The sequence below is a fragment of the Festucalex cinctus genome, chromosome 11 (assembly GCF_051991245.1).
Source record: "Festucalex cinctus isolate MCC-2025b chromosome 11, RoL_Fcin_1.0, whole genome shotgun sequence".
Classification (NCBI taxonomy): Eukaryota; Metazoa; Chordata; class Actinopteri; order Syngnathiformes; family Syngnathidae; genus Festucalex; species Festucalex cinctus.
Genome location: NC_135421.1, coordinates 12564827 through 12591766, shown reverse-complemented (window position 1 = coordinate 12591766; position 26940 = coordinate 12564827). Strand labels below are relative to the sequence as shown.

At 40.4% G+C, this 26940-nt stretch overlaps 5 protein-coding genes across 6 annotated transcripts; 3 read left to right on the top strand and 2 right to left on the bottom strand.

The window, feature by feature from the left end:
• Window positions 1–698: 698 nt before the first annotated feature.
• fbxl3a (F-box and leucine-rich repeat protein 3a) lies at window positions 699–9071 on the top strand. The gene is made up of 5 exons (XM_077536245.1): window positions 699–1017; window positions 2981–3353; window positions 3457–3579; window positions 4625–4796; window positions 6429–9071. Exons 2-5 carry the CDS (start codon window positions 2982–2984, stop codon window positions 7067–7069), a joined length of 1308 nt encoding a protein of 435 aa, XP_077392371.1. The 5' UTR covers window positions 699–1017; window position 2981; the 3' UTR covers window positions 7070–9071.
• On the bottom strand, window positions 8637–13038 carry cln5 (CLN5 lysosomal BMP synthase). Its single transcript, XM_077536246.1, has 4 exons — window positions 11664–13038; window positions 10174–10348; window positions 9863–10088; window positions 8637–9789 (listed from the first exon to the last, which is right to left on the bottom strand). The coding sequence occupies exons 1-4, from the start codon at window positions 11759–11761 to the stop codon at window positions 9296–9298; spliced, it is 993 nt and encodes a 330-aa protein (XP_077392372.1). The 5' UTR covers window positions 11762–13038; the 3' UTR covers window positions 8637–9295.
• Window positions 13039–13573: 535 nt separating this feature from the next.
• On the top strand, window positions 13574–16301 carry LOC144030185 (glutamine amidotransferase-like class 1 domain-containing protein 3, mitochondrial). Its single transcript, XM_077536247.1, has 4 exons — window positions 13574–13879; window positions 13953–14124; window positions 15451–15649; window positions 15732–16301. Exons 1-4 carry the CDS (start codon window positions 13685–13687, stop codon window positions 15925–15927), a joined length of 762 nt encoding a protein of 253 aa, XP_077392373.1. The 5' UTR covers window positions 13574–13684; the 3' UTR covers window positions 15928–16301.
• A 1129-nt stretch (window positions 16302–17430) lies between these two features.
• acod1 (aconitate decarboxylase 1) lies at window positions 17431–22808 on the bottom strand. Of its 2 annotated transcripts, none has more exons than XM_077536905.1 (5): window positions 22749–22808; window positions 21114–21275; window positions 20008–20097; window positions 19730–19929; window positions 17431–18547 (listed from the first exon to the last, which is right to left on the bottom strand). In XM_077536905.1, the coding sequence occupies exons 2-5, from the start codon at window positions 21189–21191 to the stop codon at window positions 17587–17589; spliced, it is 1329 nt and encodes a 442-aa protein (XP_077393031.1). In that variant the 5' UTR covers window positions 21192–21275; window positions 22749–22808; the 3' UTR covers window positions 17431–17586. The 2 variants fall into 2 exon arrangements, with proteins under 2 accessions (XP_077393031.1, XP_077393030.1); XM_077536904.1 differs by lacking the exon at window positions 22749–22808 and adding an exon at window positions 21369–21395.
• A 586-nt stretch (window positions 22809–23394) lies between these two features.
• kctd12.1 (potassium channel tetramerisation domain containing 12.1) lies at window positions 23395–25251 on the top strand. Its single transcript, XM_077536799.1, has one exon. The coding sequence runs from the start codon at window positions 23458–23460 to the stop codon at window positions 24304–24306; it is 849 nt and encodes a 282-aa protein (XP_077392925.1). The 5' UTR covers window positions 23395–23457; the 3' UTR covers window positions 24307–25251.
• The last annotated feature ends 1689 nt before the right edge of the window (window positions 25252–26940 follow it).

Here is a 26940-nt window from a genome sequence, read left to right as displayed (position 1 = left end):
GGGCCCTAATAATAAGAATTCCTTCAGGAACAATAGGGACCTCGCAGCGGTCGCTGCTCGGGCCCTAATAATAAGAATTCCTTGAAAAACAATAGGGACCTCGCAGCGGTCGCTGCTCGGGCCCTAATTACATTCAGAATTTCTTCCTCCAACATTGCTACATTCCTCAAACCTCTCCAAAACACTTTACACACAACACCATATATCCCCATCAAATTTCAATAAACAAATTTCAGATCCATTATTAAAAAAAAAAAAAAAAAATTTTTTTTTTTTTAAGGCAAGTGCTGGAGTTACAACGTTATGTGCCTACGGATGTGGTGTTTGAACGTATGTTTTCAAGACATGAAAGGTGAAAAATCCTGGTGCTGTCCCTGGTTGTTGTTGGGGCCTGCTGTTGAATCCTTGTTTTAGTGCTGTAAGATACCAGTCATGTGGAAAAACTGGCATGGTTACCTTTTTAAATTTGACATTTTTATTATTTTATTGTATACACTATTGTATAACAATATATACATTAAACAAATTTGTTTATTATTATTATTTATTGTTAATTTAAACAATTTTGCTTTATGTGTAAAATGCTAAACTGATAGTAAACCAAGTACCAACAAATACAATTCCAAATTAGGCGTTAATTTTAATAAATAAGAGACTCGTCTTCGCGCGTATGTGTTACACGCCGCCATTTTGCTTCTATCCCACAATGCACCGCGGCTTTGAAAACAACACTTCGCCATTTCAGACTCGGGGCTGAGCTCGAACTCCCGTGAGCGAGGGAAATTGGGAATTTGGTCAGTCCAAGACGAGGCGCCACTGTGGCACTTTCATGGTTATAAACTCAATTTAGCTGTTTTTTGTTGTTGTTTTTTTTTTTAAACTTTTTTTGTGAAAGGTCTTGCGAAGAATGCTTGTTATTTTCCTGGCCCGAATGATCTTTTCCAGCGTGGGCCCGGGCTGAGCTGTCATCTCGGTTGTCGGATTTTCCTGCTAGTAAGCTAGCTGAGAGTAAATAAGGTGGGTACGCGTCGCGGGAACTCTGCTACAAAACATTGATATTATGCTTGAATTATCAACACTTTGGTAAATTATTTAAACTCTTAGCTGTTTAGTGTGCGTAAACACGGTGTCGTCTAGTTTACCACCATGTTGCCATTACGCTAGCAAAATTAGCGTTGCGCACAATTATTTTTTTATGAAGTTGCATATTTCAAGCTTACATTATATACAAGCGCTGCTTTAAAAAATTATATCGCATGAATTTTCACTTCAGTCAAAGTCGCGTATTTCACATACATTACGTTTTAATATTTGAGGATGCGTAGTGGTTATTTTGCCGTGATCGACAACTCGTTACCTTGCGTTATTTTGCCGTGATTCTGCGTCAGTAAATGTGTACCAGTTTGTGCGTAGTGGGTAAAGTGGCCAAACTGAAGATGCTGCGTCACGAATTCAAAGTACTCTTCTCTACCTACCCATTTATGTACGTATGTATGTATGTATTTATTTATTTATTTAATATATTATATATATATATATATATATATATATATATATATATATATATATATATATATATATTGTCACGTGTTTTTATACTTTTTTTTTTATTTTGCCGCGAATTGCTCGAGAACGTCATATTTGCCACATTTGACTGTTAATGCTACCGTGATCGTGATGCACTTGGATTTGCCTCCGTTGGTGAATTTTCCACAACACGAAGTGTCCTACTACCTACCCTGCGCCTAGGGTTAGGGTTAGGGTTAAGCTAGTATTGCTGATAACAGCTTATCTTCGGTGGCAAAACAAAATGAAAACTTAGCAAACTGAAAAGAGAGGTGGGTGAATCGAGGCAGGAACCACTCAGACTTAAAACAAAATAACTGGTTCACGCCAGGCCCTTAACGGCAAAATAACACTAGCAGGCGATTTGTCGCTCACTGCAAAGTAACTACTGCCTTAAGGAATCCTCTCAGAATAACAAAAAATAAAATGCCATAAACGCCATAAATTTACGTCAAACTATGGTTGGAAATGTCGAAAATAAATGTGTGCTTGCTAATGTAAGCTTTATTTGTTGCTTTAATAGCCCTGGATATATTGTGCTTCGCAGTCTTCACCTTGCTGCAACACTTAATTTTCTGAAGTGGGTCATTCTCCTTTAGGGTAAAATTGACATAAATTTGCATTTAATGATCCATGATTCAAAATGACAAGAATAAACACACATGGTCACATGCAATTTTATGCTCTATAGTATCCGATTTGCTGCAACACTCCATTTTTCTGGATGCCTTCAGTGGTGTTGTGGATAAAATTGCCAAAAATTTACATTGTGTGATACATGCCTCAAAATTATTAGTGATGTGACAATAGTGTCGTTTAATTTTCATAAGGCATGTTTTGTTCCTCCATTTGTTTATTAAAATCCACGCTAATGATCAGATGAAAGGGAACGTAATATGCATGTGAACCGTGTGCATGTGTCAATATGTGGCCGAACTCAATGTTTGCGTTCATTAGCAAGTCAGTGCCTCAATATTAAGTGTTATTAGAGATTGTAAGTTGTTTATATGCATTAATTTGCTCTTATTTACAAAAGCACAATAATGTTTTTTTTGTATATGCTCTTTTTTTTTTCTTTTTTTTTTTACAGTAGACTTTTTTTTTTAAATATCTGCAGCCTTCCCACAACATTGTGATAATTATATCGTTGTTACATCCCTAGAAACACTCATTCAAATTTTAATATACAATAACCTATTACTGTCTGTAAACAAAGGACAAGCGCTCACCTGTTCCTGTTTGCAAAGAACAAGTTAAGCCTGTTCCATGCCTTATCTGTTGAGCTGCATTATTGTTCTCTGTAGTCTGCATCCACCATGCTTTAGTGTCTTGCTATGCATCTCCATATTGTCCACTTTGCTGCAGCTGTCTGGATGGGCTAATATGCAGTGTACATGTAACTGTCACGTTTCAGGATGAAGAGGATAAAAGGCACCAAGGAGGAGGGCAACGGCTCCCCTAGTAAGAGTCCACCTGAGGCTCGCAAGAAAATTCGGAAGCAGTCAAGCCTGGCGTCCGAAGACGACGGCTCGCTGGACGCCAATTGGACTCGTCTGCCCCAGGAGCTTTTGCTGCACATCTTTCAGCACCTCCCGCTACTGGATCGGGCCTTCGCCTCACAGGTGTGCCGCGGGTGGAACCAGGCATTCCACATGCCCGAGCTGTGGCGCTGCTTCGAGTTTGAGCTCAACCAGCCGGCCAGTTCTTACCTGAAAGCCACACACCCGGACCTGATCAAGCAGATCATCAAGCGGCACTCCAACCACTTGCAATATGTCAGCTTCAAGGTGCGAGCGCTGTCGGGCATGGGTTAAAATATTATTTACATGGCCTTAAGGAAAAAAAATGATCTGGGTTTTAACTTCTCTTTTTTTATGTGGTGTTTGTCAGGTGGACAGCAGCACAGAGTCTGCGGAGGCAGCCTGTGACATTCTTTCACAGTTGGTGAACTGCTCACTCAAGACCTTAGGACTCATCTCAACAGCCAGGCCCAGTTTCATGGAAGTCCCAAAGGTATCATTAACACATATTACAGGGGGTTTCCTGGCTCAAATTGAGGCAGAGGTGTTGTCACCCTGACTTTAATGGATGACTACCGATACCAGGTATCAGTACCAATACCAGTCTTTTTTTTTTTTTTTTAAGGTATTGGTACTGGCGGTGGTGACAGAGACCATTCAGGGACTAGAAATTAAAAATGATATGAATGCAAAGTTGCCATTAATTTTTGCCATTTTTTAAACTGCTGTACAATCATTAAAAGTAATCCACTAGTACATATTAAATTGTAAATATAGTTCAGCATGTTGTAAAACACTAATATGTTTATAGCGTATACTGTGTTTTTATGACTTTGGCGATGGCTGGAGCGCACCATCTTTGCCTCACAACCAGGAAATGGGCATGCGCAACGGTTGCTCTATGATCTGTTTCTTCTTCGGTTGTTGCAATAATAATAATGATTTTTTTTTTTTTTTTTTTTTTTAAAGCTGTTTCTTCTTCGGTTGTTGCTTCAGGTCTTTCCAGTGCACTGCTGTTGATATAGTGCCTCCATAATAGCTCAACACTGCAACTGCAGTTTAAAAGCATTCCTGCCGAGCTCAATCGACACAGCTGGAGTGCTGTGTTGAGCGATGCCAGTGGCTCAGGCTGGAGGTGGCAAGCAAATTAGGTTGAGGTGGCCGCCTTTGAATTTTGTACACAGGAAAAACCCTGCAGCACGAAAACCTATTCCAGAAGTCACCATCTCTAAGTGTATGCAATTGAACATGGCAGTTTTGTTGTATTCCGCAGACAGTGCCGGTATTATTGAATCAATTCTCAACCTGAATAATCCAAATCAGGTAGAATCACAAGCTGAAAACTCGAAATTGAATCAAATCAAGGGATACTTAACAATGTCTGTCCCTCACCAAGAAATCTGTTTTTAACTTGTGTGCTGGCTTCCATTTTGTGTCAAGCTTTTGGAGCTTGAAATTATTTATAAATAACTGCTTTTATTTTTGTTTTGTTTTTTGTTTGTTTGTTTTTTGTTTGTTTGTTTTTTCCGTTCGTCCAGTCTCACTTCATCTCAGCGCTGACGGTGGTGTTTGTCAACTCCAAGTCGCTGTCGTCGCTGAAGATCGACGACACGCCGGTGGACGACCCCTCGCTGAAGGTGCTGGTGGCCAACAACAGCGACACCCTCAAGCTGCTCAAGATGAGCAGCTGCCCTCACGTTTCGCCCGCAGGTTCGTTACCAAACCGAACTGCCTCGTTTCATACTACTTGGCAAAAATTCTGCCTTTGCAAGGAATGTCAAAGCTGCAACAGAAGCCTCTTTCACACAGGCTTTCCAGTAAATTTACACATCAGAAGGTTATTAATGGTAGGCAGCTGGTGCCACACTGTGAAAAGAGATGATTTGATGTGTGGACATGTATGGAACTGAAACAGTTGCTTTCAACTTGTTATTTTGTTGTTGTTTTTAAATTTTCATTTTCGTAATTTTTTTAAATTTTGTTTTGAGTTTTGCTTTTCAAATGTAGTTGAATTCTTTTTGTTTAGTTTTTATTAGTTTTATATATTGAAAAAGGGCTTAGTGTTAGTTTCAGTATTGGTTTTGTTTTTGTTTTTTATGTGTATTGCTTGTGTGCAATATTTAATAAACACCATGGTACAAGGAAAAAGTAACACATGTATTACCTAATGTTTAATTTCAGCTGAGGTAAAAGAAAATGCAGGCAAGCTATACAATTGGAGCCAAAAGTAAGGATGCGTGATAATGCTATTTTCAACCAATACCAATAAACCAATCATTTAGAAAGTGTTGATGTCGATAACCGATAAGCCGATAATCGTTTGCAAAATTAACTTGAATACAAAATATACTTTCGAGTCCTCCTATAGGGCTAACATGTACAAATACATTAAAAGATCATGTAAATCACCGTGAAGCTGAATTTGATTGATGTGTCTGCTTCAAAGACCACCAGTAACTCATTTTGAGTTTGCCCACCGGCCCCCCCAAAAAAACAAGTCATTTTAAAAAATGCAACAAAAAACTACAAGGGTAACAACATGGCATGTTTATTATTATCAGAGTATTTCTTCAGTATCTGGTATATCTGTATGAAGTCAACCTGGTTGAGAGTGGACAATACTTATCGGTGGATTTCTTTGTCTGCCTTATCTGTTTTACATCAAATTGGTCGAAAAATTTAAAATCACCCCAAAGGCTCGTGTAATAAATTACCTAAGATTAAAAGGAAATGTCCGCTATTATTATAGTTGTAGTTAGTTTTGTAAACTTAAATTGTAGTTTCTGTTAGTCTTTTTTTTTTTCCCTTAATGATTTATTTATTTATTTTAGTTTATTTCGTTAGTTTTCATTAACTAACATAACCTTGCTTCCAACATAAAGCTGCTAATTGGCGAATGTCCTGTTTTACATCAAAAGTCGTGGAGTCCACGTATTGCCAACCTTGACACACATAAGGATTATCTGTTCAAAATATTGAATGGATTTATCATTTCTGATTGTCGGCTTTGTCTGTTTTCACCAGCAGATCGGGGAGGAAAAGTTTGGAAATGTTTGTGTATATGTATATATATATATATATATATATATATATATATATATATATATATATATATATATATATATATATATATATATATATATATATTATTTTTTTTGCCTTATCTCCCCCCCCCCCCCAAAAAAAAAAGTAATTGGTCATCTACTACAGTAGGTGGCAGTAGTGTTCATTGTCACAACCTGTGCGCAGGGAGTATCAGCTCTCGTGTGTGTGTTTTTTTTGCACCGAGCATGCACAGTCGCGCGCTTGAAAAGTCATTGAACAAAGCGTTTTGTTTGTCAGGGATCTTGTGCGTGGCGGACCAGTGCCACGGCCTGCGGGAGCTGGCATTGAACTACCACCTCCTGAGCGACGAGCTCCTGCTGGCCCTGTCATCGGAGAAGCACGTGCATTTGGAGCACCTGCGCATCGACGTGGTGAGCGAGAACCTGAGCCAGCACTTCCACAGCATCAAGAAGAGCAGCTGGGACGCCATGGTGCGCCACTCGCCCAAGTTCAACCTGGTCATGTACTTCTTCCTGTACGAGAACGAGTTCGGGCCCTTCTTCAACGACGAGATCCCCGTCACCCACCTCTACTTCGGACGTTCCGTCAGCAAGGAAGTGCTGGGCCGCGTGGGCCTGCACTGCCCGCGCCTGGTGGAGCTGGTGGTGTGCGCCAACGGCCTGCGCCCGCTGGACGATGAACTGATCCGCATCGCCAAGCGCTGCACGCAGCTGTCGGCCATCGGCCTGGGGGAGTGCGAAGTGTCCTGCAGCGCCTTCGTGGAGTTCGTCAAGATGTGCGGGCGCCGCCTGTCGCAGCTGTCCATCATGGAGGAGGTGCTCATCCCCGACCACAAGTACTCCCCGGATGAGATCCATTGGGAGGTGTCCAAGCACCTGGGCCGGGTTTGGTTCCCGGACATGATGCCCACCTGGTAGGAGGGGGATGGCGACTACGGTGGGCCCCCGCCAAGTCACATAAGGCACTACAAAATGTTCACCCGCTCGCGCCTCGTCCGACCACAGAGCTCATTGGGATTCTTTGTTGCCGCGTGTCCCAAGGAAGATTTTCCAAAAGGAGAGCTGCGCACAATTGCACTATAATGGCCAACACGTCATCGAGGTGGGAGGGGCTTTGCAATGAATTTGCCGCAAATGGAATCATAATGGCCGGGGCTGAGAGAGAAATGTGTATATATGCCTGTATTTGTCACGTGAAGGTGTACAGTGTCCATCAGCGGTGGACTTAATTCATTTTCTCGCTCGTTCCCATCATTTTGGTTTTTGTGCAGGCAGATTTTTCCTTAAGCACCTTACGTCAATACCAAATGATCATAGTAAGCAGAGTGGTGGTAAATAAATGTATAGAAATATATATAACGTAGTGGAGATGGCTTCTAACCCGCCAATAGTCGACAGGTCGGCTTCTAGCTGCTCTAAATTGGCCGCGCTCTTTCGTGGTTGCTCAGGTGCATTTCTTAACGTCTTGTTAGTTTCAACTGTACATTCGTCTGCTTTCCCCCGTTCACGTCCACTCTTAAACCTTTTCCAACTTGCGCTGGAGTTAGAAAATGTCAAAAGTTCAGATGAGTGAAACTTTTTTTTTTTTTCCCCCTTTAAGAAGTCAAACGCATTTGTATATAAATCGTTGTTTGATCGCAGTGACAGTAATGTTTGTCTTTTATTTCAACCTGTCACAGTTCCTTAGACGTTGACTGTACTGCATTTCCACTGCACGGTGCTTGCCTTGTTTAAGTTTACGCTTCAAAAATACAGCTTTGGGCTTTGCAGCCGTCACTCAAAACAACACAAAAAGAATGAAGTTCTCCTGTGTTTTATCCTAAGCAGAGCACTGCAACAAAATGGAGATGGAAGGAGACAAGTGCATCGTAGTAAAATCAGGTTTTACAATGTAAATGTTTTAAAGTGTTTAACAGTTATTGAGCCCTAGCTTATATACTACCTGTCACTATATGTCACTGGCATAGATAGATAGATAGATAGATGAACTGAGATCATTTGTGGTAAATATTGAGTGGCCCAATTTTGTGAAGCTTTCCAAAGGTAACCTGAAGCAGATCTGAGATGCAACTATTGTAATTGCAGCACTCTGCAAGCTAAGATAACACTGGCGTGTTTAATCTTTTGATGTTTTCCATCAGTCACCCATGCATTATCGGGTCGGCATGCTTACGAAGTTGGAACCTCAGCTTACCAAGTGCTGAAACTCGGAACTGGGAAAGCATCTATTCATTTTAGCTGCCGTGCAGTGGAAATCGCAAATTAGCAGACTGATCTTTTCAGTTTTGTCATGGCTAGACAAGGTGTAACTTATTGACATTTAGGTATGTTAAGCCCCCCCCCCCCCAATATTGCACTCAACCAGTAAATGATGGCACACGTTTATGTGGGCGTTTAAATAAATAAATATAAAGTGGGGTTTTTTTTAACAGGTGAGAGGTATGTTGTTGAGTGGGGAAAATATTGAAGAGGCATAATAAGGAAAAAAAAAAAAAGTAGCTTTATTTTCTTATTAAAACAAACAAAAAAAAACTGTTAGTAATGCATAAACATTCAGGACAATCCAATAGGCTAAGTATGGTAAATGAAATACATTCATTGCTATCAAGTCATTTAGATTATAAGCAACAAGGAGAATATCAGTACAATAAGAAATTGTGTGATAATTGGACAGCACCTCATTTGCTGTCATTTAGTAGTTTACTTTTTTTTGTTTTTTTTTTGTTTTATGTGTCAATGTCACAAAAAGTTTTTGTTTTTTTCAATGCTGTCAACTTCATCCACTAAATTGCTTTTGAGTGTTGACTATCCCGTATTTTTATTTTTTTTTCTTCTCTCTTTACTGCTGCCCTGACTTGAGATTTCAACATGACTTTTGGACATGTGATCTACTGCTAATAAAAAAAAAATTGTGAATGGATGCTTTGCTTCAGTTCAGACATTTCATATTTGTAATTGGTCCGCCTTCTACTATGAATGGTTTTTAAACTTGGCATGGATAAATTAACAATAAAAAAATATTTTAATAGAGAGGGAAAAACACCCACATTTTAACTGGTTGGCAATCCCTGAGCTAGCTGTATTTTGCATATTGCTTGGCACAAGAATAATTTCTTCAAATATAAGAAATTGGTTTCCCAATTTTTAGTTCGAAGGCAAAGGCACCTCCTCGTACTGGATGCGCACATAAGGAGGCTTCATAGGCAGCCTCCAGTACTCAAAGTTATAGTAGAAGTAGAAGCTTTTATCCATCACCACCTTCTTGTAAGCCTCCAGCATGCTCAGGGCGAACTCTGCGAGAGACTGATGGGGTCGGAAATCGTGATAAAAGTCCCGGATGTCCGTCGCCAGGTTCTTGAGCGCCGGCTGGCCGAAGATTGCGCTGTCGTTGCCCAGGTAGACGGGCTCCCCGCTGTACAGGTAGATCTTGGTGTAGTTGGTCTGGGAGCGGCTGGACAGTTTGGCCCCCAGCGCGCTCAACTTGCGGTAAGTGCGGTGTACGAACTGCGAGCAGTCGTATGACTCGAACCACGTGGTGGCGTCGGGACCCGTGTGCGAAAGCACGGCCCACGTCTCGTAGTAGATGCCCGTCGTGTTGTCCTCAACCACCCACTGGGCCAGATTGTTAAACTGGTTGCCTGAACACAGAATCGCCACCCAATATTGATAACACCATGAATCACATTCTGTTACAGAATCATAAAAACTTACCGCTGATTTCTGCTATTTTCTCCAAGGTGCCATTTTGTGCCCAGTGGAAATCATCAATGCCGTCAAAGAAGCACGCAGCGCCCTGGTTGCACCAGAAGGGGGCGAAAATTCCCGGCCTTAAATGCGGGAAGGTGCAGTTTCCAAGCTGGAAGAGCTCGTACCACTCCATGGTGTAGTTGGCCCCCGTCTCTGCGCTGCTGAAGCCAACAGCGTCGTGCATGATGTGCTAGTAAACAAACCAGGAACACGCGTTGTAACTTTGCTCATTGTTACACCACCAGGATGCCATTTTTCTGTCAAATTGGACTCACAAGCTTCCCCAGTATGTCTCCAAATTTGAATTCCCACACAGGAGTCTGCAGACGATACACTGAAATGACGTCAGTGTCTCTCATGTAGGGAATGCGGCCATCTGGGTCTCCGGTGGGACAGAAGGGGTAAAGGGCTTGACAGTACGCGTCCACTTGGGGACGGTGGTCGAAACGTCTGTTGATCAGCGCACACATTTGCATGCCAACTTCAACTTACGCTATACATTCATAAAGAGAAAGTCAACCCAAAATTTTCCTTACAATAATATGCTCGATGCAGCCCCACTGCAGGGTATTCTGATTAATTGAATATGAAATAATCAGCAAAATCCACCTGTTTGTATCCATTTCAGGGGGCAGCCATTTTGCCACTTGTTGTTGACTGAAAATGACATCACAGTTGCTGCTCAGGTCACGACCAATCACGGCTCAGCATGCATAAGTCACATGACCAAACGTAGAAAACAGTGAGACATGATTGGTCATTACCTGAGCCTAACTGTGATGTCATTTACAGTCAACAGCAAGTGGCAAAATGGCCGCCCCCTGAGATAGATAAAAACAATGTTTTTCAAGTAATATTACTTCATTATAAAATTAAGACTTATTTTCCTGTATGTTATATTATTATTTTAACCAAAATGTAATTACTTAGATCCCACAATAATGCATTTTACCCCCAAAGCAATAATTATAAGTTTATTCCGTTCTCTAAAAATTATGGCTTGTTCTCAAGTCATGTTAGGCCTATTTAAGTTAGATTTTTTTCTCCCTCAAAATAGTACAGCTTTTTCATCTTAAATGAGAACTTCATCTTTATATAAGTACATATTCGCTCTGGAAAAAAAATAAAATAAAAAAATAAAAAATTTAAAAACACCTAACAACTTTATTCTTGCAACATTACACCTCAATTATTTTATTATTACGACTCACAGCACTATTATCTGTAAATCAGAGTTAACTTCATACTAGCAAAACTTAATGTTTGCGAGTCTGAACCCAAAGCTACAAAATGTATTGCGACAAGAACGTTACTTCCCACATTAAATTGAATTATCACATTAAAATCCTTAAAATTCCAGCTGAGGTTACAATTCCAGAAATTCTGAGCGAATGAAGACGCTTACAAAGACAACAGTGGATGCCATTGAGCCAACACTGCATCCTTGTTTTGTGCTAAATTGTTTTGTACCAGTTAAATAGAATTGTAGATTACAACCATGAACATATTGGAATACTTCCTTGCCAGTGTCGGTCATCGGAGTACATTATTTATTGTAACGACGGTATTGTATATTACTCGATTCATGTACTAATGATGTGGCCAGTGACAGTAGCAATTTTCCTTCCCCTTTCCAACTTAGTCCACTCCAAATTGTAAAAAGCATGCATAAACCTGATATAAATAATTATGCTGAAAAATAAACCACGCGACTCATGTGTTGTGTCACATGACTTGACGTAAACGCACTTTCGTCTTTTCTTACCTGTACGGCACAGGCCACGTTTGATTCTTGAATGCGTTGACGATGTGAAGAAACACCAACAAAACGAAGAAACGGACAAGAATCTCCGAGCGAGGCATGTTCGAAGTTCAAAAACGTTGACAAAAAGTGGCCTCTGTCTCTCATTCCTGTAAAAGCAAGAAGTGCTTCCGCGCTGATGGTCACGTGGTTTTGTTGACTGCATCATGCACTGATCTATATATATGACTGGATAGCCGATAGGCAGACACTGGAGGTCGCGATATGGAATCAGAATCCTGCCAATGGGCTCTTTGCACAAATGGTCCGTGTACTTTTCGGCCATTCGTTTTTCCTTCTGAAGCAAGGACACGGAAAACGGGAAACAAACCGATTTCCGTTTTTTGTTTTGATGTATATGAACAAATAACGGGAAACGAGTCGTGTCCCGTTTTTGTTGAATTAAAAATTAAAATGAAAAACGGGAAACTGGCCCTTATCCGATGTTCTCTTATGTGTTTGTTTAGCACAAATCGGGAAAAGAAATGTGGCCGTAAACCGTTTTTCGCAAGCTGGTTTCTCCTTGACCCGGAAGCCGTTCATCTTTTGCGGCACGTCACTGCTGCTGCTGCAGTAGCAGCTTGCTGCCCCCTAGTGTCTATTTCGAGGTCCCTGTTGGCGCCTATTCTTCGGGACTTCCAAACATGGCTTTAGATGGCGATCACAACTTGATAGTGGAAATGAAAAATAACGGCATTTTGCACATCAGCTTTGGTTCCTGTTCGGTTTGCGACGTGTGAGCTGCGTCACAATACTTGTGCTTCCTCTTCTTAAATCACCTCCCATCTTTGCTGTTTTTCTGATAGAATTTGAGTTATATTTACAATCCCTTGATTGTATCAAGTCTGAGCGATATGAAAACATTTATGTATTATTGTCGACTCTTGTATAACCCGTTGAAAGTGAATTTGTTTTTGTTTTGTTGAGCTTTGTATTCATTGTTTTGTATTTGAAAGTGTGAAATGAGTAATTAAAAAAAAAATCCCCCACCCACACCACAAAAAAAAAACAAAAAACAAAAAACAAAAACTTGTGCTTCCGACTTTGTGCCCCTCGGTTGCGCGTTCGCAACGCAGACCGGGATCAAAGCTCATGTGCAAAATCACGGAAGTTGCAAGTCCCGCCTCTTCCGTGGCATCTACACAATTAAGCTCCATTTACTCTTTCCCTGACAATTCCGGCCTTCCGCGAAACCAGCCATGAATTTGGGCACAGGGTGCGTGCATCAGTCCTTGTAGGTGTTAGTGCACACATTGAACACAGTAATATACAGTAGAAAATTTGGCCTGATTATTGCTCAAGTGTTGTCAGCTTGTCACATTTGAAGCAGTTCCCGCCAGTGAGCACAAATAACTGAATGCCCAGGCCCGATTGTCACATTTGGCACTAGTTTTACCTTGAATGAAAATGGCTGTTGGCTAAAGATGACTTGACTTAAGTTTTATTTTTCAAAAACTCAAATGTTTTACTTGGGACATTTCATGGTTTTATGGTAAACTAAAAGCCTACCCTGATTAAAAACGTTAATGGTCATTTGAGTATCGAGCTGCTATTTTGAAATGTTACCACCAGTATTTTTTTTTCTTCTCTAAAAGAGCTCAACTGAAGGGGCGTAATTATGATGTGAGCATGAGTAGAGATGTGTATATACATTTTTACACTGGGAGTCCTCTAGTTTTACGAACAATAGATTTACAGTACGAGCATTTCTCAGACGGCTCTGACTGATCTATGCCGTAATGTTGTATTCGACTCGCAAGTTAAAATTTTTAAGTGCGCGCCACATCATACATTATGGTATAGTACTGTGCTGCAGTTCCCCTCTCTGTCGCAACTCCGCCGAGCAGCACCGCGCCATTTGCGCATTTTATTTTACCTCTCTGTCCTGCGCTGCATGCGCACTTGCGCAGGCTCTCTCTCTTGTTCTGAAGTTGTTGTCTCTCTCTCTCGCTCTTTCGTCTTCCTGTCTGTCACCGTCAGCCGCCATGATTAGTCTACTTCAAGTGTGTGGACGAAACTTACTCACACGCAGCACGGTCCAAGTCGGGAATAAAAACTTCTATTCTGCACAGATGAGCAAACGCGTGGCCGTGGTTTTGGCGGGTTGTGGGGTCTACGACGGAAGCGAGATCCACGAAGCTTCCGCCATTTTGGTGCATTTGAGCCGAGGAGGCGCTAGTGTAGGTGAAAAGTGAAAGTAACGTGTACTTGTGACGCGGGACTGGCGCGTGTGACGTCGTGTCTTCGTTCCAGGTGAGCATGTTTGCTCCCAACGTGGAGCAGATGCACGTGGTGGACCACGCGAAGGGTGAGCCCACGCAGGAGAAGAGGAACGTGCTGGTGGAGAGCGCCAGGCTGGCCCGTGGTAACATCCAGGACCTTTCCAAACTCAGCGTCAACGATCATGACGCCATCATTTTCCCAGGTGACGTCATGCTATGTTTTAACTGTTTGTTCCTCGTTAAATTACTTGTTATGATGCAGAACTTTATTGTGGCAATATTAAAATTCGCTGAAAGTGTTGTTTTCTGACTTTTTTTTACCCCCTGAGAAAATGACAACCTTAGTTTTCTTAAGATTGTCTCCCCTCGTCTTTTACAGTTTTAGTCGTGCATGACTGCAACTTTTTTAGTGCTGAATATTATGACGTTAGTATGGTGAAATTTGCGTCTGTTTTTATGAATGAAGTTTTTTTTTTCTTGCAAAAGTATGACTTGTTGTAATATGCAACTGTCTGAAACTCATGAATAGAATTAGACACCCCATGATAATAATTAGCGGTGGGTTCAAGATATCGATATCGTATCGATACGCCTTTTCATATCTCAATATCGATACATAAAACCATGTATCGATATATCGACCCCGCCCCCCAACACACACGCACACACACCCTCCCCTCAACCACCACTGGAATATTTGCACAAAAACAATGTGAATGTCGTGAGTGTCAGTGTTGTCACTTTTTTATTTTTTTTATTTTATTTTTTATTTTATTTTTATTTTTTTTTTTTTACGTAGCCTGTACTGTGGTTGTAATTGATTTAAATATTTTTATTTATTGTTTTTATAAGGCCATGTTAAATAAAACAGAGTATTAATGTAACTGCAATGGATTCAATTCTTAATGAAAATATTCATATTTTTACTAATGCATTAAATTACAGCAAGAAGTTTCTACTATTTGCAGCACTGGTACTTTTGACTGTCTAAAATAGGTGCTGCATGAATTCCTCAAATGATTCGAAAATCGTTGTGAATCGTGAATCGAATCGAATCGGGCCCTTGTGAATCGAATCGAATCGATCCTGGAAATCTGAATCGAGACCCAGCCCTAATAATATTGCATTTGTGTTCTTGTAATATTTATATATATATATTTTTTTTTTCGAACAAAATGTTCATATTTTATATTAATCTGGTGATGTTCTTACTTTTTAATATTGAATAGTTGTTCTTGCAAGATCAGGACTTTTGTTATGATATTTTGACTGTGTCCTTGTAAAATGGTTAATTTTAACCCTCAAATAAGTTACCCCTGTATTGTGATACTGTTTTTTTTTTTTTTCTTTTATGTTATTGTGCCGTGGTGTGTGGGTGTTTAAATTTGTATTTAAAAGTTTGTGCTGCGTGACATTGGTGCTCTTTGTTAGTCCGTTTATCATGTATAGCTTTAAGCTAGTCTTAGCTAACTATGTGTTTGAACAAAGACACATTAACGTCCCTGACGGTTGTGGTCATATTTGGGCAGGTGGTTTCGGGGCGGCGAAGAACCTGTGCACGTGGGCGGTGCAGGGCAAGGACTGCTCGGTCAACGGCGAGGTCAAGGCGGCGCTGGAGGCGTTCCGCGGCAAGGGCAAACCCATCGGCCTCTGCTGCATCTCGCCTGTGCTGGCTGCAAAAGTGTTTCCTGGATGCGAGGTCACTGTAGGACTGGAGAATGACGCCAAGTACATATAAACCACTTCAACTTTACTCACCAAAAAAACCTGCCAAAAAGTCAACGTGAGCATCTGTTCCCTCGCCTTTTAGGTATCCCAACACGACGGACACAGCGGCCGCCATCAACCAGCTGGGCTGCAAGCACGTGAGCACAGGTGTGAGCCAGAGCCACGTGGACCACAAGAACAAGCTGGTGACCACATCCGCCTTCATGTGTGACGCGCCCATCCATGAGGTCTTCGACGGAATTGGCTCCATGGTGCAAGGTGTGCTTAAGCTAGCCTGAAGCAAGGTCAGAACAATGTATGAAGCCAGCCTTATTGCAAACACTAAATCAATGAAAAATAGTGTGAAGCACTTCCACATACAATGTGCAGGATCAAGTTTGACTGCTTTTGTTTAATTGTATAGTTTTTTTGTAGGAAATGTAATGATGCATAGTGGGTGCAATCAGATTTTCCGCAGGGTCTTTTTGAGCACTGTGGCAGTGGAGGGGCTATATTTATTTCACATTAAAATGACAGAACCAGAGAGCTTTGTGATTGGAAAAAAGTGAGTGTGATGGAAAATAAGAGGTAAAAAATAGCCAGTGAAAGTCGTCGATCTGTCTAATGGTGTGTATTGTATCGAGGAAAATGCAATAAATGTATCTAAGTTCAATGCGTCCAGCTCATTGTGGTACACACCAAGACGAGTTGTCTGCAATTTTTAAATTGCACCTGTCCAGATATTTCATTCTATTTTTATTTCTGCAATACAGCAGACCCCCATACTCGCTCTTCAGCACCTGCTGATTCACATGTTCATGGACGTTTTTTTTTTTTTCCCTTTGTTTCAGTATTTGAATTTTTTCCCCCTATGAATTGGGAAATATTATTCAATGTTTACCAGTGGCTTTTTTTGATGTTGTTGAAGAATTTATGTTAAAAAGAATAATTTCAATGAGTGTCAGTCATATGCAGATTCTATTAGCAGGCTGGGCCAGTCCCTATCCCCGCAGCTAATGGGGGACCATTGTAACAAAATTTTGTATTCTGGGGAAGGGGAGATAAAGGATAAGCTTAAAATGAGCAAGAAGCAGCATTTTCCTGGCTGTTACGCTGCATGTCAGTGATAATTTCATCGACGAAAAATTGTCATTACAATTTTTTTTTTCTGACGAGAATTAAACGAAAACTAAAAGAGAAGCCATTCATTGAGACTGTAACTAAAATTGACTGACAATTTCGTCAAAGACTAAAATGAAAATGAAAACAATTCACAGCAATCCAATCAGAAGAAATGAAACGTGGATTGGAGAAAAGAACCACTTGGAAACTGTTCAGTGTTCACTGCACTTTATTTAATGTAATTTAATTTATTAATGTATTTCATTGTGCAGCTTTAAGATTAATCTCAAGCAATTATGCACTTATTTTTATTGAGGTGACAACTAAGTTATTATTGTCAGTCCACTATGGTTTATTGAAACAACACGGTTGTATTAAATGTCTCGTGTGTTAAACTACAGTTACAAATAGGTGTCTTTTAATTTGCTGTATACAAGTTGAAATGTATGCTGAAATAAATATCAACTAAACTGTCAATTTAGTCGACTAAAATTGGATTAAAACTAAAATACAACCAGCTAAATTAGGATTTAAACTTTGTTTTTGGATGAAAAAAGAAAATTTGCAGATTTTTAAAATCCCCAAATAGGACCTAAAAAAAAAAAAATAAAATAAAAATGGAAACATGCTTTTTATTTCACATTAAATAGTACGTTCGATTCAGTTTTTTTTTATTTATTTTTTATTTTATTTTAATTATCCTGTACATTTACTTTTTAAAGATTTAGATTTATTTTAAAAAAAAATCTGAAATACAGTACATTCTTAAATATATTCATGGTCATTGTTTTCTTAAAATGATTATACAGTGTTTGATTTCCATTGTCTTGTTTTCCTCATCCACTTTGAGACAAAGCCCATGAGCCATATCGGCGGTCACGTTCCTCATTCGTCATCCTCAAGTATGAATGCAACGCCGTGCATTCTGCCTCCATCTCCATGTTCCTTATGGTGTCCAACACCCCTTCTGCTCCCTCTGAGCTCAACACGACGGAAGCATTGGCCATGAACTTGTCCACCAGGTCCTCCTGCCTCAGCGGCTTCCTCCAGTGTCCGTAGAATGTGTCGCACCTTGCCGACAAGCTCTCCTCTTGATAGGTTTCAATGATGACCTCGCCGTACATCTTGTCAAAACTGGCCTGGTTATCCCCAGGAAGGTGCACCTCTACTTTGCCCAGGAGCTCCTTGAGATCCCGACGCTCCCTTTGAGCTCTGCTGAATGAGCCCACTGACACGCCGGCATCCAAGATGGCGGAGCAGGCGTTGAACTGGAAGGAATGCCTGGCCTGGTGCTCCGTGGTGGGAAAAGGGCAGTCGATGTACTTGGAAGGCGGAACTTTCAGGGTGATGCGTTTGATCTGACCCACGTCCAAGTTTGGGATCTTGGCACGAGCCGTCAAAGCGGCGTCGACCACCCAGTGCATCCCCAAATGAGCAGGCACGCGTTTGAATGCCACGTCTTGCTCCTCAAGGACCCAAGCTGAGCCACCGACACCAGGGAGCGTCATCACGGATGGGTTGTAGTCTTCGTAGTAAACGCCGAAGCCGCACTCAACGTCCAGGATTGCCGGGTTGCCCTCCAGGCCCATCTGGGCCAGCCGAGCGGCCTCCAGGCCCCTCTGGGCGGCGTAGCCCATGTGCAGGGGCTTGGTCTGGGTGGCGGCGTTGGCGAGCGGCGCCCCGGCCGAGCACGCCGCGATGGCCAGAGCGTTGGCGCATTGCTGGGAGGATAAACCCAAAAGCTTGGCAGAGGCCGCCGCGCTGCCCATCACGCCAACCACGCTGGGAGGGTGGAATCTGAAGAGAGACGCTTCATTAGGGACAATTGCATCATGCACAGCAGGACGTTTGGTGATACATGCTTTTCATCAGACAGAAATAATCTATGAATATTTTGGTCAACAGGGAAAAAAACAAAAAATCACACCAATTACCTGGTGCTAAAAACAAACTTGGAGGTACATTCTTTTCACTAGTGGACAGCAATAAAAACAAAAATAAAAAACTAGTGGACAGCAAAAAAAAGAAAGAAAAAAAGCTACTTCTTTTGTATTAATAATAATAATAACAATAATAATATCAATTACTTTGCTTTTTTTGGGGGGGGGGGTTCATGGGGAAAAAAAACCCCACCAATTACTTGGTTATAAAAACAAACTTCTTTTCACTCATGGACAGCAAAAAAAAAAAAAAAAAGTATTAAAAAAAAACGAATTACTTTGGGTGGGAATCATGAAAAGAAAAGAAAAAAACACATATATATATATATATATATATATATATTGATTAGAAGAAAAAACACAAACACCAATTTGTGGGTCCAAAAAAAATTAAAAAAACGTAAAAAAAAAATTATTTGCTCTTTTTTGGTAATTAAATTTAGAAAAAAAATAATACACTATTTTTTGTCATAAAAACATTCAAAAATATACAAAAAATAAATAGTTAAAAAAAAAATACAAACATTTTTAAAAACTACTACTGATCATTGTTTTCATTGAACAGTGTCAATTAGTGATGTTTACTTATTTGTGGCACCAAAATAAAATTTGAGTTGATATTTTTCATACATTAAAACAAATAAGTAGATAAAATAGGTGAATTAAAAACAAAGTACATGCCAGCAATGACAGCAATTGTTCTGAGTGTGATTTTGTTTTGTATTTTTTTTCTTTTTTGTATTTAAAAAAGCAGAGATACAGTGCATATTGCCTTTTTTTCTACGATTTTTTTGGAATATTTTTAAATCTTACCCCCTAAAAAGCAACATAAATTACATTTTAAAAACTCACGAAATAAATAACATAACAAACAGGATTGATCCAACTTGCAGACCCTATTGGTGTGTTATTGTGTGAAGTACCCAATATAAACCACCAGAGGGAAGTGTTGTTCTTCCACCACCAATAAATAAACGCATGATCTGACAAAAACTTCCCACTTCAATGGGGGTCAATTGGGGGGATGCTGTGTATGTACCTTTTAGGGATGTCGAAGGCCTCTCTGGAGAACCTCAAAAGTCTGCCCTGCACCTCAATGCCAACATTGAATGCCAGCAGCAGATCCACGCCGGAGGGCCTCGTGGGCGTGACCTCCACCAAGGCCAGCAGCGCGGCCAGCACGGCCCCCGACGGATGAGTGGCGGGGTACCACGTGTCGTCAAAATCCATAGAGTGAACCTGGAACCACAGAGGCAAAAAGTTTCAAACAAACGTCACGTGACTGTGGCGTGTCACATGTCATGTGACTCAACTTACTGCCACGCCGTTGACAAATGCGGCAAAGTGCGGAGGCGCACTTATGTCTGATTTGCCCCAAACACAGCTCTTCTCTACTGAATGGAACAACTGACGTCATCCACATGAAAACAAAGGTAACATTCATGTGATTTACTTGCAACATGAATACATTTAATTATCTTTTAAAACATTATGTTTTATATTTATACTAATATTGTGACATTTATGAAATAAATGATGTACAAAATGCATTAAAATATATCTAATTCTAAATATTGCTGCCTCCAAATTGTTGTTGTTGTTGTTATAATAATAATGTTTATTTTTATCATCATTATTATTATTATCATAAAATTTCATTTTTAATTGCCAATTTGCAACAATATCTACAATATAATTACATAAGAAAAATAAAGCCATGGCATATAATTTAACATGTACTGTATATACAAGATGTAAGATATACGTTTGTAATTTTATATATTGATACTGCTCAACAAAAAGCATCTAGCCTTTAATTTTGCAATAAAAAATATAAGGGCACAAGTCTTTTTTTTTTCCCCTTGCAGAGTAACTACTACTACTACTACTAATAATAATAATAATAATTATAATTATAATAATAATGATCCGATTTCATTGGCAAAATCAAAGCAGTAGCAACACAACGCTGTTCATTACATTTAACATTTTAGTTACCATTTTTGCTGTAAGAAAGACAAGAAAACTATTAATGCAATGCAGTTGCACACTACCACAAATTATAGTATATAACTACAATAAATAAATAAATAAATACCTCTCTCTGACAGTAAACTTAATTTTTCATATTTGAGTAACAGAACTAAATTGGATTAACCCTGTTTTGGTCATTTTTAAGTTCAGTGAAATTGAACACATATTAGTATATTTTATAGATGTTTAGACTTGGACCACTAATGCACTAATCCCACTGTAATAATACACAAACTTTGCTGTAGTAAAAAACATATACGTATCCTATAAAACAAAGCAACGGTGTTCTATTTGTATCACTCCAGTGTCTTTTAGAAGGCAGATTTTTTGAACAGCTTATATGTATTGTAAATGTCTATCTTGATAAGTGTCGGTGAGTTGTAATGTACCTGGCTGTACTTGAGAGCTTTGTTGAAGACGTCCGTCCTGGATCCAAGCAGGCCCACGCCAAGGCTATCCAGCATCATCCGTTTACTGCGCCTAATCACGCCATCTGTCAGCTGGCCGGCGCCCAGGGCATGGATGGCGGCTCCGAAGCTCTCCGTAACACCCTGCAAAGGATAAGGTAAACACCCGCACTCAAAAAACACTCAGCACGAGCATCCAGATCGTTCCGCAGAGCCTCTCGGAAGACAATCCACTACCTTACGCAGCATCTCGTGTGTCTCAATGTTTGCGTTGATTGTCAAAGTTCACAAGGGAAGGTCCTTTTTATTAGGGGTGATTACCCTACCCACGTGGCAGAATGTCAAAATTTCCAAAGTGGCTGATAATGGTCAAGTGGGGACTTTCACAATAACTGAATGTTTTTTTTTTTCTGGTAAGGTTTCACTTTCATATACCATTACTGACCTCATGAAAATAGCTTTTTGGCTTTTAAAAATGTTGATTTCCTTTTCACCTGCATAATCATGTAAGAGCTCTAAGTTAATTAATAATAATAAAAAAAAAAAAATGAATGTCCCACACACAGTGGAGGTTTTATTTTTCTAATCTTGTTTTCCCATGAGTTTTTAGAAAAAGGATATAATCAAGCAGACAAAATAGAAAAATACAAAACTCAAATTAGTGGACTTGAGGGTTGTAGCATGCTTATTTTTCCATTGTGTAGACTAGGAAAAAGCAACTAACCAATTAAAACAACTTTATCATGCGTTTCGCAATTGAGGTTTTTTTTTTTTTTTTTTTTTTTTTTTTGAGTTTTTGGAGGAAATGACATGGCCTCGGCCAAGGCAGCCAAGCCGGGAATGCATGTGACACAAACCACTGTGAAAGTAGATAACAAAAGAAGAAGAAGAAGACGACCACAAAAAAATAAACATTTTTTCATTGCGGTCCAAGCTTGTCGATGCGGCACAAAATGGCAACAAAAACTTTTCTATGTCATGTACAGGTTAAAAAAGTTGGATTGTTTTTCTCTGAATGCAGGCTGGAGTAAAAGTACTATGTATGTTGGCCAAGGACTCTGTTTTGACATTTAAAAGATGATTTGTTTTGTTTTAATTTATTTTAAAAAGTGGTTCCTGATAAGCCGAAGCGTTGACATTTTGCTTCTATTTTTTAATACATGCTCAATGAGCAGCAACAAAAACAAATTTAAAAAAAAAAGTACTGAAAAGATCAAGGTTGTGTTGTTTGTTTCTGTTTGTTTTATTTTTCCTCTTATAAAATAACAGTTGAGTCAAATAGTCAGTTCCAAAGTCAAACTGTCACCTAAATTAAACCTTAATAAAATGTAAAGTCAAGTTAAAGGGGGAGTTTGCAATTTAAAAACAACCCCCCCCCCCCCAATTCACTGTTAGGAATATGTCTCCAAGAGATGTAGGTGGGGGTTTTTTAGGTTTAGAGAAGTGAGGCTAGGTTCAAATCCTCCAAGAAGTTTTAAAACTACAAACACCCACTTAACTTTCTTTATTTCGACCAGTAGAACAAGCCAACGTACTGTGAAAGAAAGCTAAAATTGCATGAAACTTTGAAGATACCTGAGAGACAAGACACATAAAAAAAAAAAAGGCAACCGTCACCTGTGATTTAGATGCTCACTGAGCTGAAGTCTCATAGAATTTGCTGTGGTTATACAATTTAGGTTCGTGGCAGTTTTAGCTGTGACCCTCAATGCTCATCTCGTCTACAGAGGGCAAGTCCACAAGGGGGCGCAAAATCCCTATACAAATGTCAAACATTGACATGTCAGACCATTTCTTACTGGCATGTGTGGCCACACATTATGCGCATGCGCATATCATTCTGATTTCAAAAAATGATATCCGTGCTTTTGTCGCCTCACTTCTTGATTATTGTAATTCTCTGTTCACCTGTTTCAACAAGACTTCATCAGACTGTCCCCTATTCGTTGACGACACCATCACTAAACCTTATATAAAAACTCCTTTATAAAAGCAGTTATCATAAATAAAAATATATATATATACATCTTTCCTATTTTTTATGTGAATGTGTGATTTCTCTGTAAAAAGTGTCAGTCTTACCACAACCTTAGTGTCACACTAGCCGACGGTTAAAAATCATTTCACGTTGCCATATTTGTTTTTCCACTCTCTTTTGTCCACAACATTCATTTACAGTTCATTAAAGCCGCGTAGTGTAGTTTAATGGTTAACCACACATGCGGCACCCCCCCCTTTCCTCCCCCGGGTCCACGCTTCATAAGCCGTCAGCAGCCTCTTGAGGCTCAGTCAGCCCCCGGAAGGAGCGAACACGCACACCGACACGATGGCTCTGGCCGAGGCGTGCAAACCACGTGACGACTCTCACTTCCCGGACATCATCGAGCTGAACGTCGGGGGCCAGGTGTACGTCACCCGGCTCCAAACTCTCGTCGCAGTGCCGGACTCGCTCTTGTGGCACATGTTCAGCCGCCGGACCCCCAAGGAGTTGGCCAGGGACACCAAGGGCCGCTTCTTCCTGGACCGGGACGGGTTCTTGTTCCGCTACGTCCTCGACTACCTGCGCGACCTGACCTTGGTCCTGCCGGACTACTTCCCGGAAAGGAGCCGACTGCGGAGGGAGGCGGACTTCTTCCAGCTTCGGGAGCTGGCCAAGAAGCTCTGTCCGCAGGTGAGCAAGGACAACTCCATCAGCGAGGAGATCAGCCACAGCGACACCGAGGACGGCCCGCCGCCGTGCGCTTCGGCCGGCGGCGGGGAGGCGGCGTTGCGCACCTGCACGGCCGTGCGCTCCCCGTCTATGGACTCCAGGAAGTCGGGCTACATCACCGTGGGCTACCGGGGCTCGTACACCATCGGCCGGGACATCCAGACCGACGCCAAATTCCGCAGGGTGGCGCGCATCACCGTGTGCGGGAAGACCTCCCTGGCCAAAGAGGTGTTCGGAGACACGCTGAACGAGAGCCGAGACCCGGACCGCCCGCCGGAGAGGTACACGTCGCGCTACTACCTCAAGTATAATTTCCTGGAGCAGGCCTTTGACAAGCTGACCGAGGTGGGCTTCCACATGGTGGCATGCAGCTCCACGGGCACCTGCGCCTACACCAGCAATGACCCCGGCGAGGACAAAATCTGGACAAGTTACACCGAATATGTCTTCTGTCGAGAACAGTAGCAACATCACTTTTTAAATGGAAATATAAGCCCCTTTACTAAGTTCTTGGAATATTAATTACCCTTCTGACAATATAAAATCCAAATATTATTGCATCCCTTAGAACTGCATGGTTGTTAGATATTATCACACTATCAAGCAAAAACTCACGAAAAGTATGTCCTACAGTGACATAAGTGAGTTATGGAGCTTCATTTCGACCAAAGTAGTCCTTTGCCGCCATTTTGTGGCTTATTTAGGTTGCTATACTCGCAGATTTTCACCTTCTCTGTCCCAATCCCCTGTCGAATAACTGAGGTTCACTGACTGAAATAATAGTCATGGGCGTGGAAGAACATTTCATTGTTCTGCCTGTCACTATACATCGCTGGCATACGATGAACAAAGATATGCCATTCATAGTATTTTTTGGACCAATGAAGTGGAATCGTTATATAGCCTACCATTATTATTATTATTTTTTTAAATAATACTATGTATATACATGTAACATAAAAGTTGTTCAACAAAACAATTTGTTTCCAGTAATAACATCCACTTCAATCAACCTGTTAACTGTATTTTGAATAACATATCAGAAAGAGATACAATTTTTGGCCCATGTTAAGAATTGAAATTAAAAACAAAATAATATGGACATAATCTAGTAATTAAAACTGCCCTTGTGACCTGTAATATGAAAGAAATGTCTGCGGTGACGCACTATCCAATTTAGTGCAAAGCAGTGGCATACAACTTAACATTAGTCTAGGTCACAGTCCAACATCTGATTTTCATCTGTGATCACTCATTGCTATCTTAATTAGGATGACAGGACAATAACATTCCTTCTTGTTATTTTGTTAAAAGACCCCAAGGTCCTGACAATCAATCTACCAGATTGTTTATGATTTTTTTTTTGTCCTTTTGCATATCATTCTTGCCCAATAAATATCATGTATTTTTTTTATTGTGTGTGTGTGTGTATATATATATATATATATATATATATATATATATATTTTTTTTTTTAAAGAAATTCAGACAATTTTAGTTGTTGAGATGGCAATGGCTGCTTCAGCTAACATTGTAGCATGAAAGCAGTGCAACACGGTGTAACTCACCAACAAAGTGGCCATTTTGTGTATGAATAAACTCATTCTACCTATGTTGTTCATGGGGTATGTTTTTTTTCAGTGTGTGTCTAAGAACGTTCCTGCCATCGTATCTTTATTTGTTTATTTTTTCACTTTTTAGCTGTGCGAGTTGTAGTTGATCCCCGTGCTTTCAACAAGCATTGAAATTTAGGGCAATCTTGACAATATAACTATTTTTGCGCAAATGTCCAACCAAACAGTGGCGGGAGCTGTTAAAAGTAGTTAAAACAGGGTTCATGCAGACTGACAAATGGGACACGCTTGAGCGTTTCCCCTTAATTAGGATCAAAGTCAGCAAAGGCCCCATTATCGGATGTCTGATCTGCTTCTACTACTATTCTTTCTATTTTTTTGTATTTCCCGGCAGTCTGAATTCTTCTCATGCATCAGAATTGGTACTACGACAGATATCTGCTTTGGGGAAGGAGAAACATTTGTGTGTGTAAATATATATAGGCCTATATCTGAAGCAATTTTGTCAACAATATAATTCCCTCCTTCCATAATAAACTGTTTTTCTCCCGCCCTGTGCCAGCCCCGCCTCCACCTCCTTAACGTCCGCTGACCTTTATAAACTGCAGGCAATCAAAGAGGCGGCCTCAAAGAGAAACTGCACTGGATGTCATTAGAACCCAGACGTTCATGCAGCTATTAAACGGCTCGGGCGGCGGTAAATATTGCGGGGGGTTCTTTCACATAAATTGAGATACGTAACATGCTAATCGTGCAGCTGTGCACACACACTGTCATTGTCAGTTGCAAGTGAGAATGGATCCAGCTGCACGCTCATACGAGAGACATGCATATTTGGACCACCTTGCTCAATCACATCAAAGAAGGGACTTTGCATTCACAAGATAGTGAGGGATTATTTAAAAAAAAATAAAAAATTCAAATATAGGTGGAGATAACCCCAGCAGGGGATTTAAGGCATGTCCCTGAGGGATCCCTTTGAGATTTAACAATATTAAATTCAAAGGGTTTCTTATTTTGTCGCTTCGCATTTGTGATTCTCCATCAATCCTTTCTCGATTGTTCTTCAATGGAAATGGAGAATCAGTTTCAACTTAAAATCGATTCCAACTAAGCGATTCCATCGGAATAGTACACCTACCTTGTTATTGATTCTGTTCAGGTGTATTTCGGTCGTGTGGGCCAGTTGGCCAATCAATGTTGTAATTTTTGTGATGTCATGTGTTTGTGTAGATATTACGGCAAACTGGGTGCGTAATATTAATATGCAACTCAGAAGTTCTGTATGTGAGTGAGTGTACGTGTGTGTAGTGTTAATTAGACTGTGTGTTTTGCGGAATATTCACTGAAACTCTTATGTTCTGAAGTTGGATCCCAAAACGCAGACACAAATAAGATTTTAACTATTTATTCACATAACATCGAGAGGCGTAGAACAACTTGAATAGACAAGAAACAATGAGAATGCATCGAGAATCACGAGACGGCAAGCTCCCTTGGGCTGTGGAGATGCACGGAGGAACGA

Bases quoted from the DNA above. Each gene is read 5' to 3' on its own strand.
- fbxl3a (XM_077536245.1), top strand. From the start codon at position 2,982: ATGAAGAGGATAAAAGGCACCAAGGAGGAGGGCAACGGCTCCCCTAGT. The intron at 3,580-4,624 runs GTATCATTAACA...CCGTTCGTCCAG, and splicing joins GTTTCATGGAAGTCCCAAAG to TCTCACTTCATCTCAGCGCT. The intron at 4,797-6,428 runs GTTCGTTACCAA...TTTGTTTGTCAG, and splicing joins CCCTCACGTTTCGCCCGCAG to GGATCTTGTGCGTGGCGGAC.
- cln5 (XM_077536246.1), bottom strand. From the start codon at position 11,761: ATGCCTCGCTCGGAGATTCTTGTCCGTTTCTTCGTTTTGTTGGTGTTT. The intron at 10,349-11,663 runs GTAAGAAAAGAC...GCTGATCAACAG, and splicing joins ACGTGGCCTGTGCCGTACAG to ACGTTTCGACCACCGTCCCC. The intron at 10,089-10,173 runs GTGAGTCCAATT...TTTGTTTACTAG, and splicing joins GAGACATACTGGGGAAGCTT to CACATCATGCACGACGCTGT.
- LOC144030185 (XM_077536247.1), top strand. From the start codon at position 13,685: ATGATTAGTCTACTTCAAGTGTGTGGACGAAACTTACTCACACGCAGC. The intron at 14,125-15,450 runs GTGACGTCATGC...ATATTTGGGCAG, and splicing joins TGACGCCATCATTTTCCCAG to GTGGTTTCGGGGCGGCGAAG. The intron at 15,650-15,731 runs GTACATATAAAC...CTCGCCTTTTAG, and splicing joins GGACTGGAGAATGACGCCAA to GTATCCCAACACGACGGACA.
- acod1 (XM_077536904.1), bottom strand. The intron at 20,098-21,113 runs GTACATTACAAC...GGATGACGTCAG, and splicing joins AAGCTCTCAAGTACAGCCAG to TTGTTCCATTCAGTAGAGAA. The intron at 18,548-19,729 runs GTACATACACAG...GTCTCTCTTCAG, and splicing joins GCCTTCGACATCCCTAAAAG to ATTCCACCCTCCCAGCGTGG.
- kctd12.1 (XM_077536799.1), top strand. From the start codon at position 23,458: ATGGCTCTGGCCGAGGCGTGCAAACCACGTGACGACTCTCACTTCCCG.